The sequence below is a fragment of the Oncorhynchus mykiss genome, chromosome 18 (genome assembly GCF_013265735.2).
Source record: "Oncorhynchus mykiss isolate Arlee chromosome 18, USDA_OmykA_1.1, whole genome shotgun sequence".
NCBI lineage: Eukaryota > Metazoa > Chordata > Actinopteri > Salmoniformes > Salmonidae > Oncorhynchus > Oncorhynchus mykiss.
This window is the reverse complement of record NC_048582.1, coordinates 42308919-42323877: the sequence shown is the minus strand read 5'-3', so window position 1 is coordinate 42323877 and position 14959 is coordinate 42308919. Positions and strand designations below refer to the sequence as shown.

Sequence of the window (14959 nt, the reverse complement as noted above, 5' to 3'; positions counted from 1 at the left end):
GATCGCAATCTACACGCTGCATTTTGGTCCGACTCTCCTTCACATACAGAAAACCGTTACACAAAGATTGTTCCTCATTATAAACTTCCATGAGGTTTCTATGGAAGAGGAACAGAGACATTAGAGACACAAGAGACTTTAATCTGTTTATACAGGCCTGGGCTAAATGATAGGGGTTACCGGGGATGCTGACGTAGCGGACTTCAAAAGTGTCACCCTCACCCTTGGTCTAATGGTCGAGACAATGGTTTCTCCTGTGGGAGACCTGGGTTTGGATCCTGACTGTGACAATAGCACCAAATTGTGGGACAGTCTCTTGTGGAGGAGGTGGTTTAAGGGAGGTGAATGTAGCGGACATGAGTCGGACACATGGTCTTGTAATGCGGTAGCCCTGCCAGCGACTTCCAAATCAGTGTCACACTTTGTATACACAGTCAAGACGTTGGTTTCTCCCTGGGTTCAGATCCTGTCTGTGACACTGGCTTCTCCCATTACAAATCAGGGCACCCTCATACGCCTTGAAAATATGAACACATAAATTATTGTCAAATTGTTTGTGTAGAGAACTTTTCAGGGTTCCTCCAAGGGTCAATGTATAATTTGCACCCTGCACTAAGTCTAATGTATTGTGTGATGATGTCACTTTTGCTCTGCTACTACAGCTGCTGGTGTCAATACTGTTCTGACTGTACCTGGAATCAGCAGGGGAAACGGTGTGTGTGTGGCAGGGAGATTAATTATGTGTGAAAATGGGGGGGTGAGTTTGTACAGTATTTAATGCATGTGTGTGTGCCTGCATGCGTGCGGTCATGCATGTCTGTGTGTGTGTGATAGAGAAAAGGGACAGAGACAGAGAAGGGGAGAGTGAGTGACAGAAAGAGAGAGAGAGAGAGAAAGGGAGAGTGGGTGACAGAAAGAGAGACAGAGAAGGGGAGAGAGAGTGGGTGGGTGACAGAAAGAGAGACAGAGAAGGGGAGAGAGAGTGAGTGACAGAAAGAGAGACAGAGAGAGAGACAGAGAAAGGGAGAGTGGGTGACAGAAAGAGAGACAGAGAAGGGGAGAGAGAGTGGGTGACAGAAAGAGAGACAGAGAATGGGAGAGTGGGTGACAGAAAGAGAGACAGAGAAGGGGAGAGAGAGTGGGTGACAGAAAGAGACAGAGAATGGGAGAGTGGGTGACAGAAAGAGAGACAGAGAAGGGGAGAGTGGGTGACAGAAAGAGAGGATATGGATCTACATGTGACTGTGAGCAAAGTCATTAGACATTTGAAGCCTGATCTAGTCCACAGCTATGTCTCCACAGCTCCCCCTCTCTCTCCCTATTTCGCTCTCTCCCCTCCCTCTTTTGTTGGGGAGAAGGTCACAGAAGGTGAGGCATGATGTCTTCACTCAGCAGTTAGGATTTATTCTGCCAGGGCGTATTGAATTAACTACCTCTCTCTAGTTCCACCGTGGGTGCGCACACACACACACACACACACACACAGACTCATTGAGTAGTCAGCTGCCTAGTAACTTTGCAGCATTAGCCACCATTAGCAAGGCTTAAGTAACTGAAACCTCATAGCATCTGCATAAATTAGCTGTTGACTGTTGCCATGTAACATTAGCCAACATTCGTTACAGGCATAGTCTATAAAAGAGGTTTCCGTCATCATAAAAATCATTCAGAAATGTCCATGTCTTTCAGCAGAATATCTCCAACATGTGTTTGGCAGCAAGTGCTTGACAGAAACCTGGGCCTAACTCTCAAAAGAGAAAACCAGGGCAACAGCGGCAAGGGAAAATTCCCTACAGTAGGTAGGAAGAAACCTTGAGAGATTTCACATTAGGCTACATATGACCATGTGGCATGACATACATAAATGGTCTATTTATGTATTGCTCCGTTTATTAAACTCAAGTTAAATAATCGGCTCCGTCACACCCTGATCTGTTTCACCTGCCTTGTGCTTGTCTCCACCCCCCACCGGGTGTCTCCCATTTCCCCCCTTTATCCCGTGTACTTATACCTGCGTTTTCTGTTGGTCTATTGCCCGTTTGTCTTGTCAAGTCTTTCCAGCGTGTTCTCCCGTATTCCAGTACATCTAGTTTCTGTTTTCTAGTCCTCCCAGTTCTGACCATTCTGCCTGCCCTGACCCTAAGCCTGCCATTCTGTCCCTGTTTTACATTTTCTTGGATTACCGACCTCTGCCTGCCCTGGAACTGCCGTTTGCCTGCCCCCTGTTTGTAATAAACATTTGGAATTCGACCTGTCTGCCTCCTGTGTCTGCATCTGGGTCTTATCCTGAGTCGTGTTAGCCTCCTCATATCAAACATTGTTAAAGACAAGTTTCAAATTAAATCATAATGCAAGATTGAGGTTTACTGTATTTTTTACACTTTGCCCAGGATCAATAGGCCTGTACTGTGCACTACTTACATTTCTCTATGTGTGCTAAAGGTGACCATTCTGCAGGTGTCAATATACAGTGCCTTTAGAAAGTATTCATACCCTTTGACTTATTCCATGATTTGTTGTATTACAGCCAGAATTCAATTATTATTTGTATTTTTTATCTACACACAATACTCCATAATGACAAAGTGAAACATGTTTTTAGAAATGTTTGCACATTTATTGAAGATGAAATAATGCCAGTATTTGACAGCATTTTATGTTTTTGAATAATACAAGTTCTAAATATGCTTTCTGAGTAGTTCATGACCCCTAGATTGGCAACAGATAAATTATAAGCGATTTCCTGCCACGAACTCATCACAAATTCAGATACCTCCTGCGCTTCGACCTGTTATTTCGTGCAGTTGTTTTCGAAGTTCGATTTTGTTTTATTTGTTCATAAGTGTTTGTGTCAAAACCTGCTATCAGCTAGCTAGCTAGGTTGCAATGGAGCCTGCTTCGCCTGGAATAGCTAACAAACGTTTCCAGCACGGTAGAAGTTGTGTTGATTATGCTCTTGTCCAGGACAATATTGACAATCAGGAGTACAGTGCAGCAATTGTTTGCTTGCGGAGGATTACAGGAATAAGGTGGCTATCCTTAGCAAGCAAATTTCAATTCTGCGCAAATGCCACTCGGGCTTCATGGATGTATCCCCGCCTTGTCAGCTGTACCTATCCGAATGGCCTGTGCTACCTGGAGCCTGCCTGTCAAGGAAGTCATCTCCAACTGCTTCTCATCCTCCATCTTGTAGCGGAGTAGACGAAGAACCGCAAGAGGATTGTTCCAATCAGCGCTGGTCCCATGTCACAAGTAACGTGGAAACCAAAGGCAGCGGCATGCTGCTAAGTGAACTGGAGTGTCTGCAAGAGGTCCGGAGAAGATTATCATGAGGAATAGCTTCGCTGTCACACCCTGATCTGTTTTACCTGTCTTTGTGCTTGTCTCCACCCCCCTCCAGGTGTTGCCCATCTGCACCATTATCCCCTGTGTATTTATACCTGTGTTATCTGTTTGTCTGTTTCCAGTTCGTCTTGTCTCGTCAAGCCTACCAAAGTCTTTCCCGTACTCCTGTTGTTTTCTCTCTAGTCCATTTTCTAGTTTTCCCGGTTTTTGACCATTCTGCCAGCCCTGACCCTGAGCCTGCCATTCTGTACATTTCAGACTCTGCTCTGGATTACTGACCTCTGCCTGCCCTTGACCTGTCGTTTGCCTGCCCCCTGTTTTTGTAATAAACTTCTGTTACTTTGAACTGTCTGCATCTGGGTCTTACCCTGAGGACTGATATTCGCAGCCCTCGTGCCTGATCTACCTGCGTTTTTATCGCTGGGACTGCCTGTGTCTGCGACGGCTGAGCTGACTCCCAACTACGCTGACTCCAGCAGCGGCTTTGTCGTCGAGTTCAGCTCCTTTCCATCTCTCTGTATCTGACGGGGCACTGCCTGCTGTGGGAGGTCTGGATCTATCGCCAGGAGCTGCGGCCGTATACTATCCTGCTTCTCGTGGGCTCGTGAAAGGTTCCACTAATGTGAGGGGTAGGAATGGGCAGATTTCCCCATCCCCTTCTCCGGCCGTTGTATTGGGCAGTTCAATGGCGAGAAACATCTCAGTAACTGGAATAAAAACGGAGTACAGGTCATCAATAAGATGCGCCAAAACATTTTAAACCTGCAGCAGGAAATTCTGTCGATCATAGTTCATGTGGGATTCAATGACATTATGAATGGGTCTATGCTTTACACCAACAAACGCACCATAATATCTGTCCCTGTGCCCTCCCTAAATCATGGCTTTGAACATTCCAGCAGACATTTAGCCTTCCATAACTGGCTACGTGACTATTGCAACTCTGAGGGTGTAACATTTATTGACAATTTCGATACCTTATGGAAACAAGCTTGTTTTCCACCCAAATCATTTGGGTTCCTGGATCGTTTCACAGCATTATAAAGCTGCGTTGAGACAATGATTATCAATGACCCAAGCCCAGCTCAGTTAATCCCTACCATTGTGTCGCTGAGTTGTCATAATGCTTAAGAAAATGTACACTACCGTTCAAAAGTTTGGGGTCACTTAGCAATGTCCTTGTTTTCCATGAAAACATACATGAAATGAGTTGCAAAATGAATAGGAAATATAGTCAAGACATTGAAAAGGTTATAAATAATGATTTTTAATTGAAATAACAATTGTGTCCTTCAAACTTTGCTTTCATCAAATAATCCTCCATTTGCAGCAATTACAGCCTTTGGCATTCTAGTTGTCAATTTGTTGAGGTAATCTGAAGAGATTTCACCCCATGCTTCCTGAAGCACCTCCCACAATTTGGATTGGCTTTATGGGCACTTCTTACGAACCATACGGTCAAGCTGCTCCCACAACAGAGCAACAGGGTTGAGATCTGGTGACTGTGCTGTCCACTCCCTAAATAGTTAAATAGTCCCTAAATAGTTATTGCATAATTTGGAGCTGTGCTCTGCATCATTATCCTGTTGAAGGAGGAATTTGGCTCCAAATAAGCGCCGTCCACAGGGTATGTCATGGCGTTGCAAAATGGGAGTGATAGCCTTCCTTCTTCAAGATCCCTTTAACCCTGTACAAATCTCCCACTTTGCCACCACCAAAGCACACCCAGACTCTCACATTGCCTCTACCATGCTTGACAGATGGCGTCAAGCACTCCTCCAGCATCTTTTAATTTTTTCTGCGTCTCACAAATGTTCTTCTTTGTGATCCGAACACTTCAAACTTAAATGAATCTGTCCATAACACTTTTTTTTACAATCTTCCTCTGTCCAGTGTCTGTGTTCCATTGCCCATCTTAATCTTTTATTTTTATTGGCCAGTCTGAGATATGTCTTTTTCTTTGCAACTCTGCCTGGAAGGCCAGCAACCCGGAGTTGCCTCTTCACTGTTGACGTTGAGACTGGGCGTTTTGCGGGTACTATTTAATGAAGCTGCCAGTTGAGGTCTTGTGAGGTGTCTGTTTCTCAAACTAGACACTCTAATGTACTTGTCCTCTTGCTCAGTTGTGCACCGGGGCCTCCCACTCCTCTTTCTATTCTCGTTAGAGCCAGTTTGCTCTGTTCTGTGAAGGGAGTAGTACACAGTGTTGTACGAGATCTTCAGTTTCTTAGCAATTTCTCGCATGGAATAGCCTTCATTTCTCAGAACTAGAATAGACTGATGAGTTTCAGAAGAAAGTTCTTTGTTTCTGGTCATTTTGAGCCTGTAATCGACACACAAATGCTGATGCTCCAGATACTCAACTAGTCTAAAGAAGGCCAGTTTTATTGCTTCTTTAATCAGAACAACAGTTTTCAGCTGTGTTAATATAATTGCAAAAGGGTTTTCTAATGATCAATTAAAAAAAATTAAAAAAATAAATGATAAACTTGGATTAGCTAGCACAACGTGCCATTGGAACATAGGAGTGATGGTTGCTGATAATGGGCTATAAAAAAATCTGCCATTTCCAGATACAATAGTAATTTACAACATTAACAATGTCTACACTTTATTTCTGATCAATTTGATGTTATTTTAATGGACAAAAATGTGCTTTTCTTTCAAAAACAAGGACATTTCTAAGTGACCCCAAACTTTTGAACGGTAGAGGCGTTCAGAAGAGGCGTTGGAAGACACAATGTAAGTAACTTGCCTTGGCAGCAGCTAATAAATACAAAATGGGTCTATCTCCATTTATACTGTTGAATCCAAACAAATATCATTTTCTGCATTTTCTGCACTTTTATTATAATTTCCATACTGTGCCACACAATACTGTGCCACAAGAAAATCTAGGGCGAGTTAATTGGTGAACTGTTGGAATCATGGAAATATAATGATTATTCTAATTCTACAGTTGGAATATAGTGGGCTGGAGCTTTAAGGCATTGTTGTCTGTCATGTTAACAAATTAATAAGTGAGTGAAATATTATTGTCAGGGTAGGGACCAAAGTGTTGGTCAGTGTTTCCAGGTGATCCTAAATATATGTTACATTACATGTTTTCCTACTTCATGAAGCTAGCCAACATATTCATGCTTTGCCTATTCCTCTCTGTTAAGATGCCATTGCACAAACATGCTTATCTTGGCCTAGATCAGCACTGGTACCCGGCAGTATTACCTCAAATCAAATCAAATTTTTAACAGACTGTTTGCTCTGACTCACATTTAGCAAGCTAGCTAGCCAGCTAACTAGTGATTAGCATTAGCGGATAACACAAATTATTTTAGCAACCTTACTAAAAAAAGACAAAATAACAAACAGGAGTTTGCAGACAACAAGGTACACAAACTAATAGTGTACAGTAATTATAGAACGTTTATGGAAAGCAGCACGTCACCAACATTTTTGCATCCATCTGACCATGAATAATAAACGTCAAGAAAGTGCTTGTGACTCCGTGGTCGAGCAACTGCTCTCTCCTTGAGTGACAGGAGGCAGGGCTTGGTGTGGTTAGGAGAGAGATGACTGAACTAGAAAATGGCGTAAACTATCAAATTGGACATTACACGTGTCGGAGTTGCGCGTCACATTTAACAAACCAAACACTGAAATTCAAAGTAAAAACTCAAACCGGTCTGTGCAACAATACCGGTATATAGTAAAATACGGTATACTGCCCAGCCCTAAATGAAGTACAGAAGTATCTACACAACTGAGTCAATACTAGTGGTTAGAGCGTTGGGCCAGTAACCGAAATGTTGCTGGATCGAATCCCAGAGCTGACAAGGCAAAAATCTGTCGTTCTGCCCCTGAGCAAGGCAGTTAACCCACTGTTCTCTGGGCGCCGAAGATGTGGATCCTGATTAAAGCAACCCCCCACACCTCTCCGATTCAGAGTCAGTTGAAGGCATTCAGTTGTACAACTGACTAGGTATCGCTCTTTCCCTAAACTTATTGACTCAATACATTTCAGATTTAAACTTTTAATAATAAAATATTATTAAAATGTAATAACAAATGTAATAAAATGAGTACATGGTTGTCATCCACTTATAAGCCTACATGTATAATATGTTGCTGTTACATTTCATGTTAACATGATATACTGTATCTTTAGACCCTAGTAGTGAACCTATTATAACATAACAGTATACATTACAGAGTCTGCTGTTATGTAGCAAACAGTGAGCATTCTGACATTTCCTCATAAAACAGCCGATGTTGCTAATAACATCTCCTATCCAGCAATGCTCACCATACATAGGTCCCTAGTGCCCAAATATTTGTACAAATAAATCAATAAAACATCATTCTATTTTGACATTATGGGGTATCGTGTGTAGGCCAGTGACAAAACATCTCAATTTAATAAATGTTAAATTCCGACTGTAACAAAACAAAACGTGGAAAATATATAATTTATCCTATAGACTTTGCACAATGCTTTTGCACTATGAATATGTCTATATAGTATCAATTGTATATTGTGTATTCATTCATGTACACTGAGTGTACAAAACATGCTCTTTCCGTGACATAGACTGATCTCACCTGTTAAATCCACTTCAATCAGTGTAGATGAAGGAGACAATCGAGACATGGATTGTGTATGTGTGCCATTCAGAGGGTGAATTGGCAAGAGAAAAGATTTAAGTGCCTTTGAACGGGATATGGTAGGTAGTAGGTGCCAGGCGCAGCAGTGTGTCAAGAACTGCAACGCTACTGGGCTTTTCACGCTCAACAGTTTCCCGTGTGTATCAAGAATGGTCCAAAGGACATCCAGCAAACTTGACACAACTGTGGGAAGCATTGGAGTCAACATGGGCCAGCATCCCTATGGAACGCTTTCAACATCTTGTAGAGTCCACGGGCTGTTGAATTGAGGCTGTTCTGAGGGCAAAAGGGGGTGCAACTCAAAATGAGGAAGTCCCTCTCTTTTTACTACTGTATGACCCACCTGCAGGCGTCCGTCCAGGGTCCTCTGGATGGTGACACACTTGCTGGGGTGCACACCGTTGGTGGTGATGGCGGTGATGAGCGAGTCCAGCTCGTCCTTCTTCTCCTTGAGCTTCTTCACCAGGCTCTCGATGGCACGCTTGGCGAAACCCTCATTCTCGCCACCCTGCCGGTGGCACATGAGGCTGTGCACGATGCTCAGGCAGGCGTCATTGCTGCTGGGGGCGTTTACCGACATGATGCTGCCGAGGGAGGGAGGATGGAGAGGTCATTGATTGGCATAATGATAACCCTTTACATATGTTAATTACTTTTGTCATAAAGGTTCAGGTGCATGTCTTGTCACTTGACATTCAGTTGTTATGCCGTGTTAATTACAACATTGTGATACTGTTATGGCATACAATTCAAAATAGTGTCCTACAATAGGACTTCATTACTCCTTCATAACCCATACTGCATTCATGAGAACAGACATGAGTGCACACCATTAGCGCATACAGACACACACACAAAACGTAGGGAAGTTGTGCATCAAGGCTTGTGCTTTTAGTTTTTACGACTTGCGAGTGTGTGTGTTATCATTCTTTACTGGCATTGTTACTCAGCTGATAACCCTCAGTACAATGACCCAACACACCTCCAGGCTTTGTAAGGACTATTTGACCAAGGAGAGTGATGGAGTGTTGTATTAGATGACCTGGCCTCAACAATCACCCGACCTCAACCCAATTGAGATGGTTTGGGATGAGTTGGACCGCAGAGTGAAGGAAAAGCAGCCAACAAGTGATCAGCATATGTGGGAACTCCTTCAAGACTCTTGGAAAAGCATTCCAGGTGAAGCTGGTTGAGAGAATGCCAAGAGTGTGCAATACTGTCATCAAGGCAAAGGGTGGTTTCTTTGAAAAATCTCAAATATAAAATATATTTTGATTTGTTTAACACTTTTTTGGTTACTACATGATTCCATATTATTATACCTTTATTTCAACAAGGAACACAGACTGAGACCATGGTCTCTTTTACAGCTGGACCCTGTGTACACATGTTTACACATACAGTTTAGGTACAATGATTAAGAAACTACACAAGACAAACAAAACGATCACAAATAACACAGAAGCAGCAGATTGTTACATTTCCACACAGGTTATTTCCCTAACAGCACAAGAACTTGCAATACAAAAATCCTCCAATAAATGTTTAAAATGGGCAAGGGGGACAAGAGTATCAAGTTTAAGTTTAGTCTGCAGGCTATTCCATAAGCAAGGAGCGTAACAGGAAAAGGCAGCCATACGCAACTCTGTGGAAATCGCATGGGCCTCAAGTGTTATCCATGCTTGAGACCTGGTTTTAGGAATTATAATTTTAATGTTGATGAGTGATGATAAATAAGAAGGTAGTTTATTCAGAAGTGCTTTATAGACAAACACGAGAGCACGTTGTTCTCGTCTCATGGACAGCGAAGTCCAACCTACATTTTTATATAAAACACAGTGGTGAGTTCTGTAGCTAGCACCCGTAATAAACCTAAGTCCGCAATGATAAGTAACATCCAGAGGTTTAAGTGTGAATGCCATAGCACGCATGTAGATAATATCCCCATACTCTATAACAGAAATGAAAGTAGCTTGCACAATTTTTCTTCTATTTGTAGAGGACAAACATGTCCTGTTTCTATAAAGGAAGCCTAGCTTGATATTTAGCCTATTACAAAGTTCATCAATATGCATTTTAAAAGACAGTTTATCATCCAACCATATCATTAAGCATTTATATGCAGAGGCCTGATTAATTTGAGAGCCATCTAAACTCGTAAGTGCAAGTGTATTTCCAACCAACTTTTTGAACCTATTAAAAATCATAAAATGTGTTTTCTTTGCATTTAAAACAAGTTTCAGCTGAATGAAAGACCCTTGTAATATCTTAAAAACAGTCACCAATTGTGATAATGCTTGGTCAGCCGCTGGAGCAATAGAGTACATGATAGTGTCATCAGCATATAGATTAATTTTACACTTTATCTCGTCACCGATATTGTTTATGTAGAGAGTGAACAGTAATGGACCAAGTATAGAACCTTGTGGGACCCCTTTAATGTCATTTCATAGTTTTGATGTCTTCACTATTATTCTACAATGTAGAAAATAGTAAATAATAAAGTAACACCCTTGAATAAGTAGATGTGTCTAAACTTTGGACTGGTACTGTACAATTATAATCTCCCAGAATGAGCTTGATCCAACTTGGCAACCCTGGTCTAGCCGGGAGGCATCTACCTGTGAGGGGAATGTACCTGGTACTTTAAAGTAGTCTGCCCTTAACCATTCTAGTTTCATTTGAAAAGGGGGAAAACATGTTTATGTGCTACTAGTGCAATGTGAATTTGATTAAATGAAGCCCCCCATACTCACTAATCAACATAACTTCCCTACCATGCCTGAGTTCAGGAGGCACAAAAAAAGAAAGGAGAAAACAGGAAGGTACTATCTAAAAAGTTAATGTCTAAAAAGAAATGCTTGATCTTATGTAAGCTCATTTCTGAACTGTTAGGCCAATAAAGCCAACATGTCACTATCAGGAACTCCGTAGCAAAACTGCAGCCTTGCTCTGTTTGTCTGTTAATACGCGCCAGAGGTAATCTAATTCTGCCATGAGAGCTATCATACATAACCTGTTGCATCTACGTGGCTAATCTGACTGGAAGTGACTCTGTTCTCCCTCTCCTCTCATTATCTTAATATCTGTCCGTTTGGAAACATGCTCGCACAACAACATGGCTTCAAGCTGTGTGTGTGTGTGTGTGTGCTTGCGTGCGTGTGTGTGCGTGTGTCCTCTCATGAAGAAAATTCATTGACACAGCTTCTTCAACATAGAACATCCATAAAAAGACAAACTCAGTCACTATAACGTGCCTCACATTACAAAAATGCCTGTCCTATTCATATCAAGTGATGCATGTCTTCGTTATTCAGGATATACTGTATAGGCCAGGCCTACTGAGTTGGTGTTGTAGTTAAAAGCTTATCGAGAGCAGTATAGCACTGCTTTGATAGTCGTTTTTTTGAAAGCAGTCATAGAGAATGGTGTATGTCACCATCAAAAAACCTGGTGTGTCTGTCCTCTTACACTGAACAAAACTGAGAAGTGTCATGGGGCAGGGGTTAAGGGGGTTACACTGGACTAGGTTAGTGTTACTCTGAGGTCATTGCTCCAATGGAGATTGAGGGTGATATTATGAGTGGATTTGAGGGCTCTGTGGAAAGGGGAAAGTCTCAGTTGAAGAGAAAGCTAAAATGGTTTACAGTAGGTCTAAGGCAGTAGTGGTCACTAACCTTTTCTGAGTCAAGATCACTTTCCTAGTTACCCCTTTTTCTCCCCAATATCATGGTACCCAATTGGTAGTTACAGTCTTGTCTCATCACTGCAAGGACATCCCTGCCGGCCAACCCCTCCGCTAACACAGACAACGCTGGGCCAATTGTGCGCCGCCCCATGGGTCTCCCGGGCGCGGCCGGCTGCAACAGAGCCTGCACTCGAACCCAGAATCTCTAGTGGCACAGCTAGTACTGTGATGCAGTGCCTTAGACCACTGCTTCACTCGGAAGGCCCTGTCAAGATCCCTTTTTGAGTCAAAATGCCAGCCGAGGCCTCCCGGGTGGCGCAGTGGTTAAGGGCGCTGTACTGCAGCGCCAGCTGTGCCATCAGAGACCCTAGGTTCGCGCCCAGGCTCTGTCGTAACCGGCCGTGACCGGGAGGTCCGTTGAGCGACGCACAATTGGCCTAGCGTCGTCCGGGTTAGGGAGGGCTTGGTTGGTAGGGATGTCCTTGTCTCATCGCACACCAGCGACTCCTGTGGCGGGCCGGGCGCAGTGCGCGCCAACTGAGGTTGCCAGGTGCACAGTGTTTCCTCCGACACATTGGTGCGGCTGGCTTCCGGGTTGGATGCGCGCGGTGTTAAGAAGCAGTGCGGCTAGGTTGGGTTGTGTATCGGAGGACGCATGACTTTCAACCTTCGTCTCTCCCGAGCCCGTACGGGAGTTGTAGCGATGAGACAAGATAGTAGCTACTACAACAATTGGACACTACGAAATTGGGGAGAAAAAGGGGTAAAATTCACAACAACAAAAAAATGCCCGCCGAGAACTCCCGCTCAGATTTTTTTTAAATGACTTAAAAAACGTAAACCTAAACCAAACAGTAACCCATTGAAAACAGTACTGTAGCAATGAGGTTTGTGCAGTAGGCTATAGGCCCAATACATACCCACGCATATTGGCTTTGCTTGAATTGCCTTGCCAATGCATTGTTGTTCTGACCATTGTTTTTAAATATATTTCAAAATTTGAGGTAGGTTATATGATCACACCGGTAATAGGTCAGTTGTTGTATTCTGAGTGAGCATACATTTAAGTATGTTTCTTCATCTGATGGTCAGTCTCAGTGGAGGGAGAGAGCAGCAGACGGAGGGTCTGCCTATCAACATCCCTCCGCTCTCCCTTTCCTCCCATGACACTGACCAAAACGTTCTGACCTTAGTTCCTTTGTTTTGTCTTTGTTTAAATGGTCAGGGCGTGAGTTGAGGTGGACAGTCTATGTTTGGTTTCTGTGTTCGGCCTAGTATGGTTCTCAATCAGAGACAGGTGTCATTAGTTGTCTCTGATTGAGAATCATACTTAGGTAGCCTGGGTTTCACTTTTGGTTTGTGGGTGTTTGTTTCCGTGTAAGTGCTTGGGCCACACGGTACTGTTTCGGTTTTATAAATTCACCTCATCGTTTATTGTTTTGATTCAGTGTTCAGTGCTTTATTTTATTAAAATCATCATGAACACTTACCACGCTGCGCTTTGGTCCGATCCTTATTCCTCCTCAGACGAAGAGGAGGAAATCCGTTACACTGATGGCGAAACTCGAGTCGCACCACATTATTTCTGCCTCATGCACAAATTCAGTTTGTTATTCCTATGAGCAGAGAAAGTGAAATGTTTCTCAATATTAAAAAATATAATAATAATAATGCAAGCATATCGATACACTTTCCTACTCAATCATTTCATCTGCAGTGCTGGTTGTAGCGCAAGTGGAAGTGGGAAGAACAGGCATTTTATGGCTTATAAAAGTGTTGAATAAAAAGTGTTGACAGTGCTGACTAAGAACTTAAAGCGAACTCACTCATAAAAACAGCAGCTCTTTGCTGTATTCGTTGGCGTCTCTCTTTTGTCATGGTTTTTAAAAGTGTTGAAATCTCACAGTATACATTTTGCTGTAGCTTTCTTTTGGGTCTGCTACGTTACAGCAGACACTGTAATCTGAGTGCACTTGATTTGCTCTCCGGGCCCGCAGGGAAAGCAGAGTTTGTACCTTCAGACTGGTTCAAAATGGGAACATTTCGCCTACCTAGTGCACCTACCGCCAACAGCATGAGAGGAAAAAAAAAAAAAAAAAGGAACGCAAGCATTAATAATTTTTCAGGGGGGGGAAAATGTTTGGCGATCGACTACGAATGCCTTGGAGATCGACCAGTTTGGTTAGTAACCACAGGTCTAAGGACTGTTGATCGACCTGTCGTAAGACCGACTACAAACCAAGCTTAAGAAGGGCTCTAAATCATAAAGCAAAATTAAAGTATTCAGAAGTGAATCCATGCAACAGGTGACCAACAATAAGGGCAGTCTGAGAAAAGAATGATAGCCTGGCATAGAGATGTCATTCTGTGGGTATATGATAGATTTGTACTAAACTAGGGCCTACCCCACAATGAATAGGTATATAACTAGAAAATTATCAAGTGAGCAATTAATGAAGGAAGGACTACAATTCTGTTCTGACACTATTCCTCTAAGCCAAAAGTACCCTCTTATGGCTGCCCCATTTTGAAGGTAAAATATTATTAAAATGTAATAACAATGAGCACAAGGTTGTCATCCACTTATAAGCCTACATGTATAATGTGTTGCTGTTACATTTCATGTTAACATGATATACTGTATCTGTAAAACCATAGTAGTGAACCTATTATAACATAACAGTTATAACAGCGCCCAAATATGCTTTGCCAATTGAAGATGTACTGTTTTATGGCAGTGTCTGGTACACTTGCACTTGACTATAAACTAATCTCATAGAATGGAAAGTATCCTTACATGGAAAAAATAGACTACAACCAAAACACAGCACTGCTGTTGTAACCTTCTTGGCCGACCCTTACAATGCATTATTCTAACTCAATCTGACCAATTTTCAAGCCATACATTCACTTTACTAGGATCTTCCGCGGAGACGTAAACACTGCCACACCATATTTGGTCATTACGCGTCACCAAATCTAGGCTACCGTCTAACGTCTAAACATTTTAAGAAATCCTGGTAGGGATGATAAAACGCTTTCGGCATTGTATCAATCTAATCATACGAAAGCCGGCGCTACAATACAACTCATTACAGTAGCATATTTGAATAGAACATCAGAAGTTGATAAGATAGAGGGCAAAATGTCATATCAACTACCTTTCCGAAAAAAGAATCGCCAATGCAGACTTAACGTTAGACAGTCATGCAGCCAGTGAAATCACTGCAGGACCAAATCATTCGAAATAAAAGCACCTTATCT

At 42.5% G+C, this 14959-nt stretch overlaps 1 protein-coding gene across 5 annotated transcripts in view; it reads right to left on the bottom strand.

Moving 5' to 3' along the window:
• LOC110496821 (mothers against decapentaplegic homolog 4-like) overlaps positions 1-14959 on the bottom strand; it is a 36277-nt gene that overhangs the window by 17259 nt on the left and 4059 nt on the right. For all 5 annotated transcript variants that reach the window (XM_036952869.1, XM_036952872.1, XM_036952874.1 and 2 more), the window contains exon 2: positions 8351-8591. In XM_036952869.1, the coding sequence (XP_036808764.1) occupies positions 8351-8591 (241 nt within the window). The remainder of the gene's footprint in view (positions 1-8350; positions 8592-14959) is intronic.